The sequence below is a fragment of the Podarcis gaigeae genome, assembly GCF_964106915.1.
Source record: "Podarcis gaigeae genome assembly, chromosome: 9".
NCBI classification, from domain to species: domain Eukaryota; kingdom Metazoa; phylum Chordata; class Lepidosauria; order Squamata; family Lacertidae; genus Podarcis; species Podarcis gaigeae.
Window position 1 is genome coordinate 5,891,977 of NC_139685.1, and position 19,214 is coordinate 5,911,190.

Here is a 19,214-nt window from a genome sequence, read left to right on the forward strand (position 1 = left end):
GATATATTCAGTGCCTTTTTCTGGAGGTGCTCAAGGATACACAGTACCGGCACCTTTATTTCCAGAAAAAAAGCGCTGGATGTATTCATTGCATGCATCCATCTGAGGAGACGATGGAGGAGTCCACCTTTGCGGGTGTTGGAAAGTCGCTAGGATTGCTGCTTTTCAGGGGGTTGGTCTAGATGACCTTTGGTGGTCCCTGCCAACTCCACGATTCTACTCTCACAATTGCTTTCTCTTGCCAGGATCCCAACTGGTACAAAGCGAAGAACAAAGTGGGCCGCGAGGGGATCATCCCAGCCAACTACGTGCAGAAGCGGGAAGGGGTGAAAGCCGGAACCAAGCTCAGCCTGATGCCGTGAGTCCGGGCAGATGGGAGACGCCTGCTGAGCTGAGCTTTGCGCACAGCTCTGGGAGGAGGGCATGGGCAGGCGGCTGGATCAGCCTTTCCCAACCTGGTGCCCTCCAGGTGTTGTGGACTCCCAGCTCCCATCAGTCCCATCAGCGTCATGGGAGTTATAATCTAGCAACATCTAGAGAGTACCAGGATATTTGGGGAGGGGTTCTAGATTGGGGCATCTGGCCTCAATTGGGACTCCAATTCCCACCAGCTCCAGCCAGTGTGGCCAGTAGGCAGGCCTCACGGGAGCTGGAGGGCGCCCGGTTGGAGAGGCCTGGCCTAGATGAACACAAGGGCCTTTCGGGAAAGGTGTGCCATCCAGCTCCCATTCAGTACATGCAGATTCCTCCCCCTTCCCTATTATCCTCACAGCTGCTTTGCAAGTTAGGCTGTGCCAAGAAGAAGCCCACCCAGAGGGCAGCATGACTTGAGTGGGCATCTCAATGCAGATATACTAGTATAGTTCTCTGTCTCAGTCTGTCACGCCGCACTGGCCCTTAGCTCCCCTCAGTAAGCACCCCCACACTTCCTGCCTCTTTCGCCCATGCTCCCCATAGCTCAGGTTCGATCCTCAGCGGCCTCTCTAGGTGGGGCTGGGGGAGAATCCTGCCTGAAACTCTGCAGAGTCGCTGCCAGTCAGTGCAGGAAATCCTGCGCTAGATGACTAGCGGTCTGTGCTTGCAGGAGAAGTGCCATGGCGTGGGGGGTGCAGCCCTTAGGGTTGAGTTGTGCAGGCCATGGACACCCTCGAGGTCGTCCACAGATCAGTATATTCCGCAATAAGGGAGAGGCTGCCGTTTTCCAGGATTTCGATTAGCAGAACAGCGTATTCTTCAGAGAGGCCTGAGACCGGATCCTGCCTGTGGGCTTCCCCTTGGGGCATCTGTGTGGCCGCTGTGAGAACAAGATGCCTTTGGCCTGATCCAGTAGGGCTCTTCTTATGGAGGCCTCTTGTGATAGCAGAGCCTCCATGTCCAGGGACAGTCTATCCCTGAATACCAGATAATGGGGAACAACATTTGGAGAATGCTTTCGCACTCGGGTCCTGCTTCTGGGTGGCTTCTGTGAGAACAGGATGCAGGGCTAGGTGAGCTAATGGCCTGATCCAGCAGGTGCTTTGCATGTTCTTATGACGCGCAAGGCCTGATCCGTGACAAACAACAGGAAGACTCCCAGGGGTGCTGGCACACAACAGAGCTGCTTCTTTCTCTGTGAAGGCGCTCTGCGCATGCGCAGAATCAACAGGCCAATAAATAGAACTATACAGATACAGATGTAGTTGCAGATATGACAATGTATTAGCTTAGGGATCAATTCCTAGTTGTTGGAGGCTGTATGATGCAACCTTCCTTCCTTCCTTCAGTGTGGGCATTGCAGACCAGAAGGCATTGCATCTTCCTAATGGTGCTAGCACAGAGGTGGGAACTTTGAGCCCTGAGAGCCAGTGGTTAGAGTGTAGGACTAGGACATGGGAGAGACCAGGGTTCGAATCCCCCCGCCCAGCCATGAAGCTCACCTGGGCAAGCTTGGCCCAGTCGCTGCCTCTCAGCCTGACCTACATCACAGGGTTGTTGTGGGGATTCCAGCAGGGAGAAGAGCCATGCGCACCGCTTGAGCTCCTTGGAGAAGCAGGGATATAAATGCAACAAGGAAATAGTAAATATAAACAAACAAATAAACCTCACCTGAGTGTACAGGTACACCAACCGGCTTTCAATCTCTAGGCTGCCCCATGGAAATGTTAGAAAAATGGCTAGCCATGATTCCTGTGTTGTCGGGCGGGGGGTGGGGTTAGACTGGTGGCCCTTTGGGTCTCTTCCAGACCTACAGTGCTATGGGCCCTGTGGTTACGAGGTCCAGCTCTGAGGGCCTTCTGGCGCTTCCCTCCTTGCGAGAAGCAAAGCTACAGGGAACCAGGCAGAGGGCCTTCTCGGTGGTGGCGCCCACCCTGTGGAACGCCCTCCCACCAGATGTCAAAGAGATAAACAACTACCTAACATTTAGAAGTCATCTGAAGGCAGCCCTGTTCAGGGATGTTTTTAACGTGTGACATTTTAATGTATTTTAAATCTTTGTTGGAAGCCGCCCAGAGTGGCTGGAGAAACCCAGCCAGATGGGCAGGGTGCAAAGAATGAATTACTACTACTACTACTACTACTACTACTACTACTACTACATGGGTTTCGTGGAGACTGCTGTGGTCACTCTTTCTTCCTTCCCTCTCTCTCCATCTCTCTTTCCCACCCCCAGCTGGTTCCATGGGAAAATCACGCGGGAGCAGGCGGAGAGGCTCCTCTACCCTCCTGAGACAGGCCTCTTCCTGGTGCGCGAGAGCACCAACTACCCCGGGGACTACACGCTCTGCGTCAGCTGCGAGGGGAAGGTGGAGCACTACCGGATCATCTACTCCTCCAGCAAGCTCAGCATCGATGAGGAAGTCTACTTTGAGAACCTCATGCAGCTGGTGGAGGTGAGGCTTCAGCAAGCGGGGAACCAAAATGGTCAGAGGCCTGGAAACGATGCCTTATGAGGAACGGCTAAGGGAGCTGGGCATGTTTAGCCTGGAGAAGAGGAGGTTAAGGGGTGATATGATAGCCATGTTCAAATATATAAAAGGATGTCACATAGAGGAGGGAGAAAGGTTGTTTTCTGATGCTCCAGAGAAGCGGACACGGAGCAATGGTTCCAAACTACAAGAAAGAAGATTCCACCTAAACATTAGGAAGAACTTCCTGACAGTAAGAGCTGTTTGACAGTGGAATTTGCTGCCAAGGAGTGTGGTGGAGTCTCCTTCTTTGGAGGTCTTTAAGCAGAGGCTTGACAACCATATGTCAGGAGTGCTCTGATGGTGTTTCCTGCTTGGCAGGGGATTGGACTCGATGGCCCTTGTGGTCTCTTCCAACTCTATGATTCTATGATTCAGTAGCAGGGCCAGGTCGGGCAGAGCTGCAGAATTGCTTTCCCGGTGCCGGCGTCCCTTTGGGACGGGGCAGCAGCGGGGTTCAGGCAGCAAACGCACCGGTGGAGCCAGTTCTGCCCTGCCACTTGTGTGCTTCAGCCCTGCCTCAGAGCGGCCTCGTGGTCCAAAGGTGGGCCGAGTCTGGCCTGTGGGCCAGAGGGGGTTGCTGCCATTATGATAGTTTATTCAGCCATTATGCAAGCACGTCAAAGTGCACTGTGTTGGGAAGGTAAACGGCGTTTCCGTGCGCTGCTGTGGGTTAAATCACAGAGCCTAGGACTTGCTGATCAGAAGGTCGGCGGTTCGAATCCCCGCAACGGGGTGAGCTCCCATTGCTCAGTCCCTGCTCCTGCCAAGTTCGAAAGCACATCAAAGTGCAAGTAGATAAATAGGTACTGCTCCAGCGGGAAGGTAAACAGCATTTCTGTGCGCTGCTCTGGTTTGCCAGAAGCGGCTTAGTCATGCTGGCCACATGACCCAGAAGCTGTATGCCGGCTCCCTCTGCCAATAAAGCGAGATGAGCACCGCAACGCCAGAGTCGGCCACGACTGGACCTAATGGTCAGGGGTCCCTTTACTTTTACTACCGTAGTTATGCAGTGGCAGTGAACAAATCATACAGAATCTGTCATAAGGAATAGACGGGAAGTCTTGTCGATAGAAAAAGACCTCTTTTGTTTTATGTTTTGAAGGTTGTTAGTTGGTGTATTAATTCTCTTCTTTTTGCCTTGGCGGTGATTGAATTTTTATTTTCTTTTTCTGTATGGTGTGTTAATGAATGGTATCAATAAAATCAAAGAATAATAATAATAAAATCAGGAGTGGTGGGCCCCTGAGCTGCCACCCTTTGTGCCAGCACGAGGGAGCTGGGCTGTCGCTAGATGTGTTGCCAGATCAGCAGGGGCCCTGCCCTCCTCCTAGGGTTGCTCAGCGGTCACAGCCTGCAAAGCTCAGACTTGTGGAGGGTTTCCTGTTTCTTGCAGAGGCAGGAAGATGCTCTGAGCAATTCCGAAAGTGCCCTACTTGCAGAGCAGGTGTGGGGCCCAGCCAGGGTGTGTGGGTGTGTGTGGAGAGGACCATGTGCTTACTGGGATGGTTGGAAGAAGCAGGGCCCTCCTTCCAAATAGGTGAACCCATGTGAAACGCCTCTTCCCTCTCTCACACGACAGAGGAGGACACCCCCACAAGCTGCTTTTCTGGGGTAATAATACTGCAGAACCCACAGAATGTAGGGCCGTGGACCACTGTCGACCTCCTACTGCCCCCTTGTGGGGGAATGCTGCCACTGCAACCAGGCTAGATGTTCAACAGACCTTTGAATATTATTATTATTATTATTATTATTATTATTATTATTATTATTATTATTATTACCACACCCATCTGGCTGGGATATACAGTGGTACCTCGGTTTAAGAACAGGCTGGTTTAAGAATGATATGATTTACAAAGTCCGCAAAACCAGAAATAGTGTCTTGGTTTGAGAACTTTACCTCGGTCTCAGAACAAAATCCGAATGGTGGAAGGGCACTGGCAGCGCAAGGCCTCATTAGGGAAAGCACGCCTCGGTTTAAGAAAGGTTTTGGTTTAAGAACGGAATTCCGGAACAGATTCGTAAACCAAGGTACCACTGTATATATGTATATATTCCATATATAAAGGTAAAGGTAAAGGTACCCCTGCCCGTACGGGCCAGTCTTGACAGACTCTGGGGTTGTGCGCCCATCTCACTCAAGAGGCCAGGGGCCAGCGCTGTCCGGAGACACTTCCGGGTCACGTGGCCAGCGTGACATCGCTGCTCTGGCGAGCCAGCGCAGCACACGGAAACGCCGTTTACCTTCCCGCTGGTAAGCGGTCCCTATTTATCTATTTGCACCCGGAGGTGCTTTCGAACTGCTAGGTTGGCAGGCGCTGGGACCGAGCAGTGGGAGCGCACCCCGCCGCAGGGATTCGAACCGCCGACCTTTCGATCGGCAAGTCCTAGGCGCTGAGGCTTTAACCCACAGCGCCACCTGCGTCCCTATATTCCATATATAGCCTCTCTCAAATATAATAGACTTAATTATTTTTATTATCAGGGCCCACAGATAGGGTAACTGTAAGCATGAGTACCATCAACTTTCAATAATAAAACTACAGTAATGTAAGTTGTAATAAAGCAGAATATCAGTAGAATCAGCACTCTAAAAACAAAAACGAAAGATGCTCAAGGCCGTGTGATGCCTGCTCTGCCTTTGCACGAAGTCAGTTGTTTTGTGTGGCAGGACCCAGACTCTGGAACTCCCTGCCTCTTGAAATCAAGCAGGTGCCTTCCCCAGACTCTTTTTCGGCTCCTGCTGAAAACATTCTTGTTTAGATGAGCTTAGAAATGCTGGTGTGAATTTTAATCTGTTTTTGTATTTTAACCTTTTTGTATATTTAATTTTTTTTCTTGATTTTCTTTTTTTAATCTTTTTGCAAAACTCTTTGAGGGTTTTGTTTTGTTTTGTTTTACAATCAAGCGGTGTATAAATGTTAATAAATAAAAAGACCAAGAAGGCATCTTTCTCCATGGAAGTGCTGGAGGAGAGTAACTCCCGTCTCTTTCTGCACACAAAGCATTGCTCCTCTGCTGAGCTGCAGCCCCGTCTCAAAGGGATTCTGCCAGGCCTCAAAACTCCCAGCCCTCGAGGACCTGGAGGAGAGCCCAGCGCCTACATCTTTCCCCTATTATTATTATTTATATCCCACCGTTTTCCCAGACAGTACTCAAGGCAGTTTACAGATAAAATAGAATCAGCTAAAAAAAAGAAGCACCAATTATTAAAAAACAATAGAATTAAAACACTCTATCATATGATGTACTAAAACATTCAGATAACTATAATAAAAAACATCACCGCACCAGCCTTTTCCAGAGTAACAGTCAGTTCCCAAAAGCCTGTCGGAACAAGGAATTCTTCAGCTGCTGTTGGAAGCACAGCAAAAAGGGAGCCAGTTTGGCTTCTCTAGGAGGGAGTTCCAAAGACAGAGATTCTACCCCAAACTCCTTCCCACCTTTGTCCAGCTCCCATGTTTTTGCCTTTGGGCTTCTCCCCTCGCTTTTCCTATCCCAAAAAACTTTGTGACGCCTCTCTGGAAGACTAACCAGTCCAGGGCCTTGTTTGCTTCAGAGTCTTCCAGCACAAGAAATCTGACCACAAGATTGCTTGCTGATTTTCCTGCAACTTGCAGAGCTGTCCCTTTGGGACTGGTGGCTGCTGGAAAGCAGCGGGCATAGAGGTAGGAGGACAATGGCAAACTGCCCGTTCTAGTTTTGCCACCCTCCTCCGCCTCCTGGGTGAGTTCTGCAAAAGCAGCACCGAGGCAAAGGGGAGGAGGGCAGCCAACAGGCAGGGACCACTGACTTCAGATAAGAAGGCAAGTGGGGGCAGCAGAGGTAATAATAATAATAATAATAATAATAATAATTTTAAAAAGATATTTATTAAGGTTTTCAAAGATAATACATTGTAAAAAAGAAAAACAAAAATACAAAAAATAAAAAGAGTTTAAAAACACATAAAGTTTCCATTTACTTATTTTCATTTAACTTATTTTCCAGACCGCCCCTTACCTCCCTTTCTTATATTCTAATTAAATTTGTTTGTTTAGCAAATCCTCACCACTGATTCTTCTAATTATATCAAAACCTTATTTTCCATCTCTTTTATACATTACAGCTGGAAACCGCTAAATTTCTATCCAATATAATTCTAGCATTCTTTAATTTTACAATATTTCTGCAAATAGTCTTTAAACGTCTTCCAATCTTCTTCCGCCGCCTCTTTTTCCTGGTCTCGGATTCTGCCGGTCATTTCTGCCAATCCCATATAATCGATCATCTTCATCTGCCATTCTTCCAGGGTGGGTAGATCTTGCATCTTCCAATATTTTGCGATGAGTATTCTTGCTGCCGTTGTCGCATACATAAAGAAAGTTCTATCCTTCTTTGACACCAATTGGCCGACCATGCCCAGAAGAAAGCCCTCTGGTTTCTAATAATTTATTATTTATACCCCGCCCATCTGGCTGGGTTTCCCCAGCCACTCTGGGCGGCTTCCAGCAGAGCACTAAAATACGATAACCTATTAAACATTAAAAGCTTCCCTGAACAGGGCTGCCTTCAGATGTCTTCTAAAAGTCTGGTAGTTGTTGTTCTCTTTGACATCTGGTGAGAGGGCGTTCCACAGGGCAGGTGCCACTACCGAGAAGGCCCTCTGCCTGGTTCCCTGTAACTTGGCTTCTTGCAGTGAGGGAACCGCCAGAAAGCCCTCGGCGATGGACCTCAGTATCTGGGCAGAATGATGGGGGTGGAGACACTCCTTCAGGTTGGTGCTGCTGCTGCTGCCCACTTGCCCTCAAGGGCCACCTTCCGCTGCTCTGGCAGTCATTTTCTGGGCCAGGAGTCACTCGACTCCCATGTGGCAGCTCTGCAGTTGTGAGAGGAGGCTGCATGAAGGGGCTGCAGCCAGGTGGTGGAGCATGTTCTTTTCTTTTTCTTTTTTTCTTTTTTGAATTTGCATTTTATTTATTTGTTAACATTCTTATATTACATCGGTAAGCGTTGTCATATTACATTACAGGACTTACTATAATATAATTTCCAACATGTATACATAAATTATATACAAATTTTGTATACCTAGAAAGAAAATGAAACAAAAAAAAAAAAAAGAAAGATCAAAAAGAAAAAAGGAAAAACAATTCCCCCCCCCAATAATATACATACCAACACACTAGACTTCCTGTCTTTTCTGATGTATATTCCTTATTTACAAATGAATGTACTCTTATTATTGTATATTTCTTTAGGTAAGGGTAAAGGTAAAGGGAACCCTGACCTTTAGGTCTAGTCGTGGCCGACTCTGGGGTTGCGATGCTCATCTCGCTTTATTGGCCGAGGGAGCCAGCGTACAGCTTCCGGGTCACGTGGCCAGCATGACTAAGCCGCTTCTGGCGAACCAGAGTAGCGCACGGAAACACCATTTACCTTCCTGCCGGAGTGGTACCTATTTATCTACTTGCACTTTGACGTGCTTTTGAACTGCTAGGTTGGCAGGAGCAGGGACCGAGCAACGGGAGCTCACCCCATCATGGGGATTTGAATGCCGACGTTCTGATCGGCAAGTCCCAGGATCTGTGGTTTAACCCACAGCGCCACCCGCGTCCCTGTATATTTCTTTACGCATTATCTAATACATTCCTATATCAACATGTGCTCGTAGTGTTATTTCGGAGCATGTGCTTTTCAGAGAGTCAGAGCGGCACTTTCCTGGGTTTCAGCAGTTCCGTTCGCTGCGGCGAGTCCAACCCCACCTCTTGGCGAGCATGTCAAGGGGGCCAGTCCTCCTTTGCAGAGGTGCTCAGGGCTGGTGCTCAGTAAAGGCCTGGTGGATGCCCCGGGAGAAGGCATTCAGGGTGCCTTCGATCAGCAGCACCCAAGCCAGCCTGCTCCTCTGGGTGGGGAAGCGGCATCCGGGTGCAGGACTCTGGTTTGATCTGACGTTCTCTTCCCCCTGTCCCCCCCCCCCAATCCACTTGGCAGCACTACACCTCGGATCCTGACGGGCTCTGCACTCGCCTCATCAAGCCAAAGGTCATGGAGGGCACAGTGGCTGCTCAGGACGAGTTCTCACGCGGTGAGCATGGCAGCAGGACTGGGCAGGCCCTTTGGTTGGGCTGGGCTCCCGTGGGAGTTGGCGCACGGCTTATTTGTTTTTACTATTGGTTGTTAGCCGCCCTGAGCCTGGTCTTGGCTGGGGAGGGCAGGGAATAAATAAATAAATTATTATTATTATTATTATTATTATTATTGAAATGGGGCTGATCTGCTGAAAAGGGTCAAAAACATTACTAAGCTGGAGTTCCCACGAGTGAAAGGAAAATATGAAGAAGAGTCGCGGAGGGGACATGGAAGAGACTTGAGGGCCTCGGACATAAGGATACCAGGTTAATGCGCTAGATTAATGGGACAAAAAGGACTGACAAAATTCGGGACCAGGAGGAAGGGACGCTGGATGAAGATTGTACTGTTTTACTTTTTTCTTTTTCTTTTGTCATTAGGACTGTTTTAAAATAATTGATGAATGTTAGAAAAATGTTGAAATGGAACTACTTGGTTCTAGTAAAAATGTTTAAAGAATTAGGTTAATGATATGGTTATGAGAAGTTGGTAAAAATAAGATTTAAGTTTTAAGTTTTAAGGTTTGCTATAACACAAGATGAAAATAGATTAAGATAATGTAAGGACAAAATATTGTTAACTATGGAAAGGATTTGCTGTGATAATTATTAACCAGGATACAAGAAAGGGGAGGAGGAGGAGGTCAAAGAAAGAAGGTAATGAAAGTTAAAGATTTGAGAATGATGGATGTATTTTTTCTTTCTATTTTTCTGTTTTGTCTATTTCTTTTTTCTGTTTTTCCTTTTTTATAATTTAAAAAAACCTTTAATAAATATTACTTTTTAAAATTATTATTATTATTATTATTATTATTTGACTTCCTCTCCCTTTCTGTATCTCTTCCCTCTTCCAGGCGGGTGGTCCCTCAACATGAAGGACTTGAAACTGCTGCAGATCATTGGGAAAGGGGAGTTCGGAGGTGAGTCGGGCAGTGATGGCAAGTGATGGCGCAGGGAGATCTTTCTTCTCCTGGCAGCTGGGGAAGTCAGCCCCCCCCCGGCTCTGTTAAGGGTCATGGTCAAAGTTTATGGATATCCCATGAAGCTGAATGTTCAAGGATTTGGGACAGGTAAAATACAGGACTTCTTTATGCAGCACATAGTTAAACTACCAAACTCCCTCTTGCAGGAGGCAGTGATGGCCAACAACCTACGTGGCTTTAAAAGATTAGGTAGATTCATGGTGGAGAGGGCTATTGATGGCTGCTAGCCATGATGGCTGTGCTCTGCCTCTATGGCCAGAGGCAGCAATGCTCCTGGATACCAGTTGCTGGAAGCCACAGGAGAGAAGAGGGCTTGTGTTTGAATCCCACTTGCTGGTCTCCCGCAGGCATCTGGTTGGCCGCTGTGAGAAGATGATGCTGGACTAGATGGGCCATGAGTCTGATCCAGCCAGCTGCTGTCGCCCTTTGGGACGCCTCAGGGTCATTTTTTTAAAAATGGTAGCCCAAATCTCAGTTGTACGGGTGTACAGTGGTACCTCAGGTTACATATGCTTCAGGTTACAGACTCTGCTAACCCAGAAATATTACCTCTGGTTAAGAACTTTGCTTCAGGATGAGAACAGAAATCGTGCTCCAGCGGCATGGCAGCAGCGGTAGGCCCCATTAGCTAAAGTGGTGCTTCAGGTTAAGAACAGTTTCAGGTTAAGAACAGACCTCCGGAACGAATTAAGTACTTAACCTGAGGTACCGCTGTACTAAGGAATAAATAACCCACAGTTGCTGGAAGCCACAGGAGAGAAGAGGGCTTGAGTTCGAATCCTGCTTGCTGGTCTTCCGCAGGCATCTGGTTGGCTGCTGTGAGAAGATGATGCTGGACTAGATGGGCAATGGGTCTGATCCAGCTGGCTGTTGGGTTTTTAAAGTTCTCCTGAGCCAGGCTCAGCTAAGAACCTCGGAAGCTCATGAGGGCCCACTTCAGATGCAAAAGGTCCTCTGTTGAGTCCACACTAGCATCTCCAGGTGGGCAGGCCCCCTTCCTGAAACCTCAGAGCTGCTTCTAGTCAGGGTAAATACTCTTGCTAGAAGCTCAGCCTGGCCCTCACCGGTTCTGGAAGAGTCCCGTACACACAGAGTCCTGTATAGAAGAGTCCCGTACGCACAGAGACTTTGCGCCTCCACATTAGGGGAAATAGGAAGCCCCGAACATATATTATTTAGATGTCCTTTTTAAGTTGAGATCCGTAGAGCCACCATTAATCCTTTGCTGAAGAGGCTTGCCGAACTTTCAGACAAGTCTAAACTTACCGTATTTTTTGCTCTATAAGACTCACTTTTTTCCTCCTAAAAAGTAAGGGGAAATGTGTGTGCGTCTTATGGGGCGAATGCAGGCTGCGCAGCTATCCCGGAAGCCACAACAGCAAGAGGGATTGCTGCTTTCACTGTGCAGCGATCCCTCTTGCTGTTCTGGCTTCTGAGATTCAGAATATTTTTTTTCTTGTTTTCCTCCTCCAAAAACTAGGTGTGTCTTGTGGTCTGGTGCGTCTTATAGAGCGAAAAATACGGTAATTCTCTCCTCTTAGGCAAAGATCACAAGACGACCTGACTGGTAGCCAGATTCTGCGCCCAGATTCGCAGGCACAGATCATCTTCTAGAATAAAATACCTCAGAATAAAATGCTGAAGTTGCCCTTTGGGGCGCCTCAGGGTCAATTTTCTTTTAATGGTAGCCCAAATCTCAGTTGTACGGGTGTACAGTGGTACCTCGGGTTACATACGCTTCAGGTTACATACGCTTCAGGTTACAGACTCCGCTAACCCAGAAATATTACCTCGGGTTAAGAACTTTGCTTCAGGATGAGAACAGAAATCGTGCTCCAGTGGCACGGCGGCAGTGGTAGTCCCCATTAGCTAAAGTGGTGCTTCAGGTTAAGAACAGTTTCAGGTTAAGAACAGACCTCCGGAACGAATTAAGTACTTAACCCAAGGTACCACTGTATGTATATATCTCAGTTTTAACTCATGAGCTATTGCTGCATTCTGCTCCGATTGCATATTTTATCTTTATGAACACTGTTTTTATTGTGTTATGTTACGTGAGCTGGTCTTTGACCGTAATAAATTATCTATCTAGTCAGGGTAAAACCACCTTGAGCCAAGGTGATTTGACTCCGTGTAAGGCACCTTTTCTATGTCCTCGCTTAAGGGAAAGGGACCGGGCTGTGGACTGGTGTTCTCTCCCCGGACATAAGCTATGTGAGAGCCAATGCCCCCCCCCCCCCTGTGGCTTCCAGCAACTCCTATTCAGAAGCATTTAGTACTTCTGAGTTTGGAGGGCACAGTATAGCCATCCTGGCCAGGAGCCATTGACAGCCTTCTCCTCCACCACGAATTTGTCCAATTCCCTTTTAAAGTCATCTAGTGGGACTCATGTGGGAGGGAGTTCCACTGTTTAACTCTGTGCTGCGCGAAGAAGCCCTTTTATCTGCCCAAACCCCAGCATCAGGTAGAAGAGAGGGCCGCTTAATGGCCTGAGCTGTGAGCCACCCCGGGGGCACCTGGCTGCTGTTCCCTAGAAGCAGGGTGCTGGGTTCAAGGGACCTTGACCTGTGCTCGCGTCTGCCAGCCCTGCACCCCCCCCTTCAGATTGCCCTTCTCCATTTCAGATGTGATGCTGGGCGACTACCATGGGAACAAGGTGGCTGTGAAGTGCATCAAGAACGACGCCACCGCCCAAGCCTTCCTGGCGGAGGCCTCGGTGATGACGTGAGTGCTGGTGGGGGGGGGGGGAGCCCAGCATGAGAACAAAGGCACGTTGATGATGGCAGAAGCTTATCCTCCCCCTTCTCCCTGGGAGAAGAGAGGGTTGAAGAAGACTGGAAGAAATTTAAGATTTATTTACAAAAATATTGTAATTTGGTTGAATGTTAAGAAGGATGCTAGATCACAAATAATTGCCCACCACTGAATTAGATCCGAATTTGACGATAAGTGAGATTAAGGAAAATATAAATCTTTTGGAGAACTGCTAGATCCTATTTAAATAAGCGGATATAAGATTGTAAACAAGATGGTAATTTGCTTGGAAAAACCTTTTTTAACGATGTAAGTGAGAGCGGGAGACGTGAGGGAGTCCAAAGAAGTGATGAAATTATGTTATGATATAAATAATGTTGTTTATTATTTATGCATTTGTATTCAAAAACCTTAATAAATATTTATAAAAAAAAAAAGATAATGGCGGAAGCTTAAGGGAGAATTTTCATTGATTTGTTTTATTTTGCCTTAAGGTCCCAGGGCTGGTGGCAGCCCATTATTATTATTATTATTATTATTATTATTATTAGTATTAGTATTATTAGTATTATTAGTATTATTAGTATTAAATTTTATTTATACCCCGCCCTCCCAAGCCAAGACCGGGCTCAGGGCGGCTAACACCAGTATAAAAACAATTGATTGAAATACAATTTAAAAACAAGATTAAAAGACAACATTAAAATGCAGCCTCATTTCAGTAGGAACTCAAATCAAAAACCTTTTTTGGGGATGAAAACGTCAAGTCTTCACCAAGGCCAACTATCCAGACTGGTCCTACGTGGGCCAGAAAAAAGCCAGGGAAGTCCCCAAATAGGAGTTCCATCACAGAAGGAGAAAGGAAAAAGGAAGAGGGGGAGGGGGAGGGGATCAAGTTGATTCCAAGCCAAAGGCCCGGTGGAACAACTCTGTCTTACAGGCCCTGTGGAAAGAAATCAGATCCTGCAGGGCCCTGGTCTCATGAGGCAGAGCGTTCCACCAGACCGGAGCCAGTGTTGAAAAGGCCCTGGCTCTGGTTGATGCTAATCTGACTTCCTTAGTGCCCAGGACCTCTAGGGTGTTACTGTTTTAAAAACCCAGTTAAAAACAAATTGCACTCATGGGAATAGGGTGGGTCCTGAAAAATATGTAACTTTTTTGGGGGGGATCAGAGGCCTCCCGAAAGAAGTGGAGGCGCTGGGGTGTGTGTGCAGGGAGTCTTTTGAGGGCCGCCATCACAGACTGTCCTGGTGTAGCCTTGCCCAGGTGAGCCTGAGACGTCGGGTGATGATCTGCTTATTTATATATCACCCTACCTTCTTTCCTCCAAGGAGATCGGGATGGTAGGGCATAGTTCTAGTCTTGCACATTTTATCCTCACAACAAACCTGTGAGGTAGGCTAGGGGGACAGGCAAGAGTACTGGCCCCAATGAGCTTTGTGGCTGAGCAAGGTCTCTCCAACCACTGCACCACACTGTCTCTCTCCCTTGAGGCAGCTGGCTTCAGAGATGAGGATGCCTTTGCCTCTGGTCCAGCCTCTCCCTGTCTCTGTCCGTCTCTTTAAAAAACAGGCAGGGCCGAATCATCAGGTAAAGGACAGATAAGTCCAATGGAGGCTGGCATAGTGCTGGGAACAACTATCCTCCCTGGCCATTGGCCATGCTGGCTGAGTTTAAGCAGAGCTTGGCTGGCCATCTGTCGATTCTCCAGCTCTGATTCCTGGGGTTGGGCTGGATGACCCTTGGGGTCCCTTCCAGCTCTGCGTTTCTAGGATTCTATGAACGGGAGTTGGAGTCCAACAACATCTGCAGGGCTCCAGCTTGACATGGAGGTTTGCCCAAGGAAGTGAGATTGATAGCACTGAGGATGGAGGCAAGAGCCCGTCAGTAGGTCCGCATGGGATTTCTCCCAGAGTAAGCACCCGGGTTGCTTAAGAGTTGGGAGAAGGGTGCTGGGCGCCATGAAGGATTGGGCTCCAGGGCTCCAGTCTGACTTCTGCATGGCTTAGACCCTGAAGATCCCAGGTTCAGTCCACGATGGTATCTCCAAGTGGAGATGGAAAAGATTTGCACCTGAAGTCCCTGAGGAATAGCTACCAGGCCTTGCTTGGAGCTTGGAGCTCGCTGGACCAGGGGTCCAACTCTGGTCTAGGGCAGAATAATAATAATTATAATTATAATTATAATTATAATTATAATTATAATTATAATTATAATTATAATTTATTATTTATACCCCTCCCATCTGCCTGGGTTTCCCCAGCCACTGTGGGTGGCTTCCAACAAAGCACTAAAATACAATTACCTATTAAACATTAAAAGCTTCCCTAAACAGGGCTGCCTTCAGATGTCTTCTAAAAGTCTGGTAGTTGTTTTTCTCTTTGACATCTGGTGGGAAGGCATTCCACAGGGCGGGTGCCACAACCGAGAAGGCCCTCTGCCTGGTTCCCTGTAACTTGGCTTCTCACAGCGAGGGAACCGCCAGAAGTCCCTCGGCGCTGGACCTCAGTGTCCGGGCAGAACGATGGGGGTGGAGACGCTCCTTCAGGTCTACTGGACCGAGGCCGTTTAGGGCTTTAATGGTCAGCACCAACACTTTGAATTGTGCTTGGAAACGTAGTGTCCTTCCTGACATCCTTCTGAGTGTAGGGAGGGCTCCCTGGGGTATCCAAGGCCCCCCAACACTTGGGAGCAGGATCCGCAAAGGCCTCCCTTGAGCCCATGGATGTCTGCAGTGTCCCTGCTGTGTCACCAGTCATTTATTTAGTTATTAAATTTATATGTCGCACTTCATATGAGGATCTCGGGCATTTCACAAGACAAGAATACAGGATAAAAACACAAAATAAATAGAACAAAACGAAACAATAAACCCCCTCCCACAAACACATGTAAAAGGCTGTTAGAATAACAATCAGCCTGGTTGAAGAGGAACATTTTCACCTGGCGCCTTAAGGTGTGTGATGGAGGTGCCAGCCAAACCTCCCTGGGGAGAGCGTTCCTCAAACGGTGGTGACTGGGCCAAGGCCAGTAAGCTTCATGGCTGAGCGGGGTGGGGTGGGGATTTGAACCCTGGTCTGAAGGGCTCCTAGACTGACACTTGTACAACTACACTGCGCTGCCTCTGAAACCAGCCAGCAGCCTGTGGATGACACCTTCTCTTCCCTCCCTCCCCGGCCAATCTCATTGCAGGCAGCTCCGGCACAGCAACCTGGTTCAGATGCTGGGGGTGATTGTGGAGGAGAAGGGCGGCCTCTACCTCGTCACAGAGTACATGGCAAAGGTAAGGGGCTGGTGCTGCTGGCCAGGGGTGCTCAAAAGGCTGAGCCACCCTACCAGGCAGTTTTCAGCAGCTGGGCAGGACCCATGGCCAAGCTGTGGCCTGATCAAAGGGTGGGGGGCACGACTGCTGTATAAAAACATGGTGAACTGAATTTTTATTTTTTATTTTTTAAAATAATTTTTAATTAGTTTTTCAACATATCATTTTCAACAGTAATTAGACATACTTTCATATCTTAGACCATTTTTTTGACTTCCATCAATCACATCTGAAAATTTTCCAATCTATTCACTAAATATACATTTCTTACTTCCACAATTACATTTAATTCATAACTAATATTTCTATTCTTTCTCTACTTTGCAATGCTTCATACATTTCTTCTTACAAAATTTCTTGTAGTCCTACTAGCGTAATCTGTTGATTACAGTTGCTCTTCAAATAGTTTGTATATTTCTTCCAATCTTCTGTAAATCTCTGGTCCCGCAGGTTTCGAGTCCTTCCTGTCATTTTGTCTAATTCTGCATAGTCCATTAATTTTGTCTGCCATTCTCCTTTCATCAGAATTTCTTCTTGTTTCCATTTCTGGGCTATCAATACTCTTGCCGCAGTTATTGCATATAAAAACAATTTAACATCTTGCCTATTAATGTCCTCGCCTAGAATACCGAGTGTGTAACAACTTTTAAAGGCTTTAGAGATTTCCCAACTCCTTAACCAAAGACCACCCAAAATATAATACCAGATCACAGAAAGAGGCTGTCTGCAACAGAAAGTTGAGAATGTGGCTTGTTCCCTGTCTGTCAATATACCTAATTGTGTTTGCCAGTCTGGGCCATTCTTTTGAAACGTTATGTACCATAAAGGCCGACCCCATTCATACCCAGAAGATGACCTTTGTAACAGATACTTGCCATAGCAGTTTTGCAGAGGGGTTGCCCATTCATTCCAAGAGGTTTGTCTGTTTACAGAATTGGAAAGGATTTGCAAGTGAAAAGAACTATTGGGAATGCTTCCTTCTTCTGCAAAGAAAATATCCGGGGCTATTAAGAAGGCCAAGATGGATTTGGGAAGGTTCTGTGTACTCAGATAAAGTGTCTTTTTTCAGGGAATATTTCCTAATTTTGAAGGGTGAAGGATTGGGGTTTTTTTGGGGGGGGGAGGGCCTCCTATGTATGCACCTTAAAATTTGTATAACAAAAGAGGCCTTGGTGACTAAGGAGAGAGAGAGAGAGAGAGAGATATGCCTGGTGAGGTCAGGATGTGCCTTGCAGCCTCTGCTTAGCTGGAAAAAAACACCCCTGACCAGACTTGTAATGGGCTGAGAGTTGCACTCCATACTTGACCCCCCCCACCCTGTTTGTGGCATTAACCCTTCTCTTCCCACTTCTCTTTGTCTGCAGGGAAGTTTAGTCGATTACCTTCGCTCCCGAGGGAGGTCTGTGCTAGGGGGAGAATGTCTGCTGAAGTTCTCCTTGTAAGTATGGCACGGGCGAGACAAGGCCACACACCCACCTGGCAGGATCTGTGCCTGCAGAAAACAACAATCAGAACTTGTTTGTGTGTAGACAGATGGATCAATAGAGACAGAGAGATACTTGCAACCATTGCAATTTGGGTGCCAAGTACAAACATATGCAAACATCGCTAAGCAGATAAAATTGCCAAAAGCTAAATGTAAAGTCACACAGTTTAAAAATCAAGAGAGGATCATTGTGGGTCAATCGTTTTATGTTATTGGCAGTTGTTAGAACTGTTGCTGTCTTTTCAGTCACCAGTTTTTCTTGATCCACAAGGAGAAAAGTCACATTCTGGATGAGATGTTGGTGGCGGATTGATTATGTAAATGTCTGCACAGAGGGCAGATTGGCAGCGCATAAAACCATGTGTCAGCATTACCGTCTTTGCATGAACATGCATGATTTTGGAATGAGACCCCCTTTAAAATTCGGCTGGAGGAGGAATGTTCAACCATGCCCTCAAGAAAACTGTTCTGTGACCTTGGCAGCTGGGTCATTACCTAGCCCCACCCCAATGGGACAATTTTGATGGGTGGATGGGGCAGCCCGCCTGTTAGTCACATGGAGCCCTCATAACATCTCATGGTTGGCAAGTGGGTTGGCATGTCCACCCACCAATGCCCCTAGCGCAACACTTCCCTAAGCACCTGACAGCTGAGTGCTTCTTGGGCACCATGCACAACATCAGATGTGAGCATGGTTTGGGGGAAACAGCCTTGCCAGCCAAATAAGAACCCTGGCCAGGCCAGTTTTAGCTTGTGGGCTGCTTGTTCCTCATCCCTGTTGTACATTTTTGGCATCTGGCCAGCGATAAAAAATTGTTAGTGTACTTTTCAGATAATGTTTTGCCTTTTTTGCAGCTCCGCATTCTCTTACTGCATTCTGTGGCCCACCTTGAATACCTGTTGAGGCTTAAATCCATGCATTTTAATCAATTGCCCACAGCATTATACAGTGCCAGACACTCTGGTTTTAAAATTACAGGGAAGAGCCACATGCCTTCCATGCAGAGATCTACCAGGTTCAGTCCCAATGGCAGCTGGGAGACACTCCTGCCTGGAACTCTGCAGAACTGCTGCCAATCAGTGTAGACAGAACTAACCTAGATGAAGTAATGGACTGTTTTGGTATAATAAATAACAAAAAATCTTTTTTAATAATTCCAGTGGCACCTTAAAGATCAACTAAATATAAGCTTTCAAGGTATGAGCTTTCTTGTGTAATGCAGTGGTACCTCGGGTTAAGTACTTAATTTGTTCTGGAGTTCCGTTCTTAACCTGAAACTGTTCTTAACCTGAAGCACCACTTTAGCTAATGGGGCCTCCTGCTGCTGCTGCTGCGCCGCCAGAGCACGATTTCTGTTCTCATCCTGAGGTAAAGTTCTTAACCCGAGGTACTATTTCTGGGTTTGCGGAGTCTGTAACCTGAAGCGTCTGTAACCCGAGGTACCACTGTACACACTTCATCAGATACTCTGACGCTGAGGTCGCTTCAACCTTATAACTGTTGTTGTTAGAAATAAACAACTGTTGTTGTTTTGGTATAAGGCAGCTTTCTATCTTCCCAGCTAATCATTTGGAGGACGCATCTATAAGCACAGGAGAATCTTCTTG

General features: G+C 47.2%; 1 protein-coding gene across 12 annotated transcripts in view; it reads left to right on the top strand.

The window, feature by feature from the left end:
• CSK (C-terminal Src kinase) overlaps positions 1-19,214 on the top strand; it is a 69,557-nt gene that overhangs the window by 45,086 nt on the left and 5,257 nt on the right. For all 12 annotated transcript variants that reach the window (XM_083698312.1, XM_083698308.1, XM_083698313.1 and 9 more), the window contains exons 4-10: positions 246-358; positions 2,651-2,870; positions 8,925-9,018; positions 9,916-9,981; positions 12,669-12,768; positions 15,991-16,081; positions 17,485-17,558. In XM_083698312.1, the coding sequence (XP_083554438.1) occupies positions 246-358; positions 2,651-2,870; positions 8,925-9,018; positions 9,916-9,981; positions 12,669-12,768; positions 15,991-16,081; positions 17,485-17,558 (758 nt within the window). The remainder of the gene's footprint in view (positions 1-245; positions 359-2,650; positions 2,871-8,924; positions 9,019-9,915; positions 9,982-12,668; positions 12,769-15,990; positions 16,082-17,484; positions 17,559-19,214) is intronic.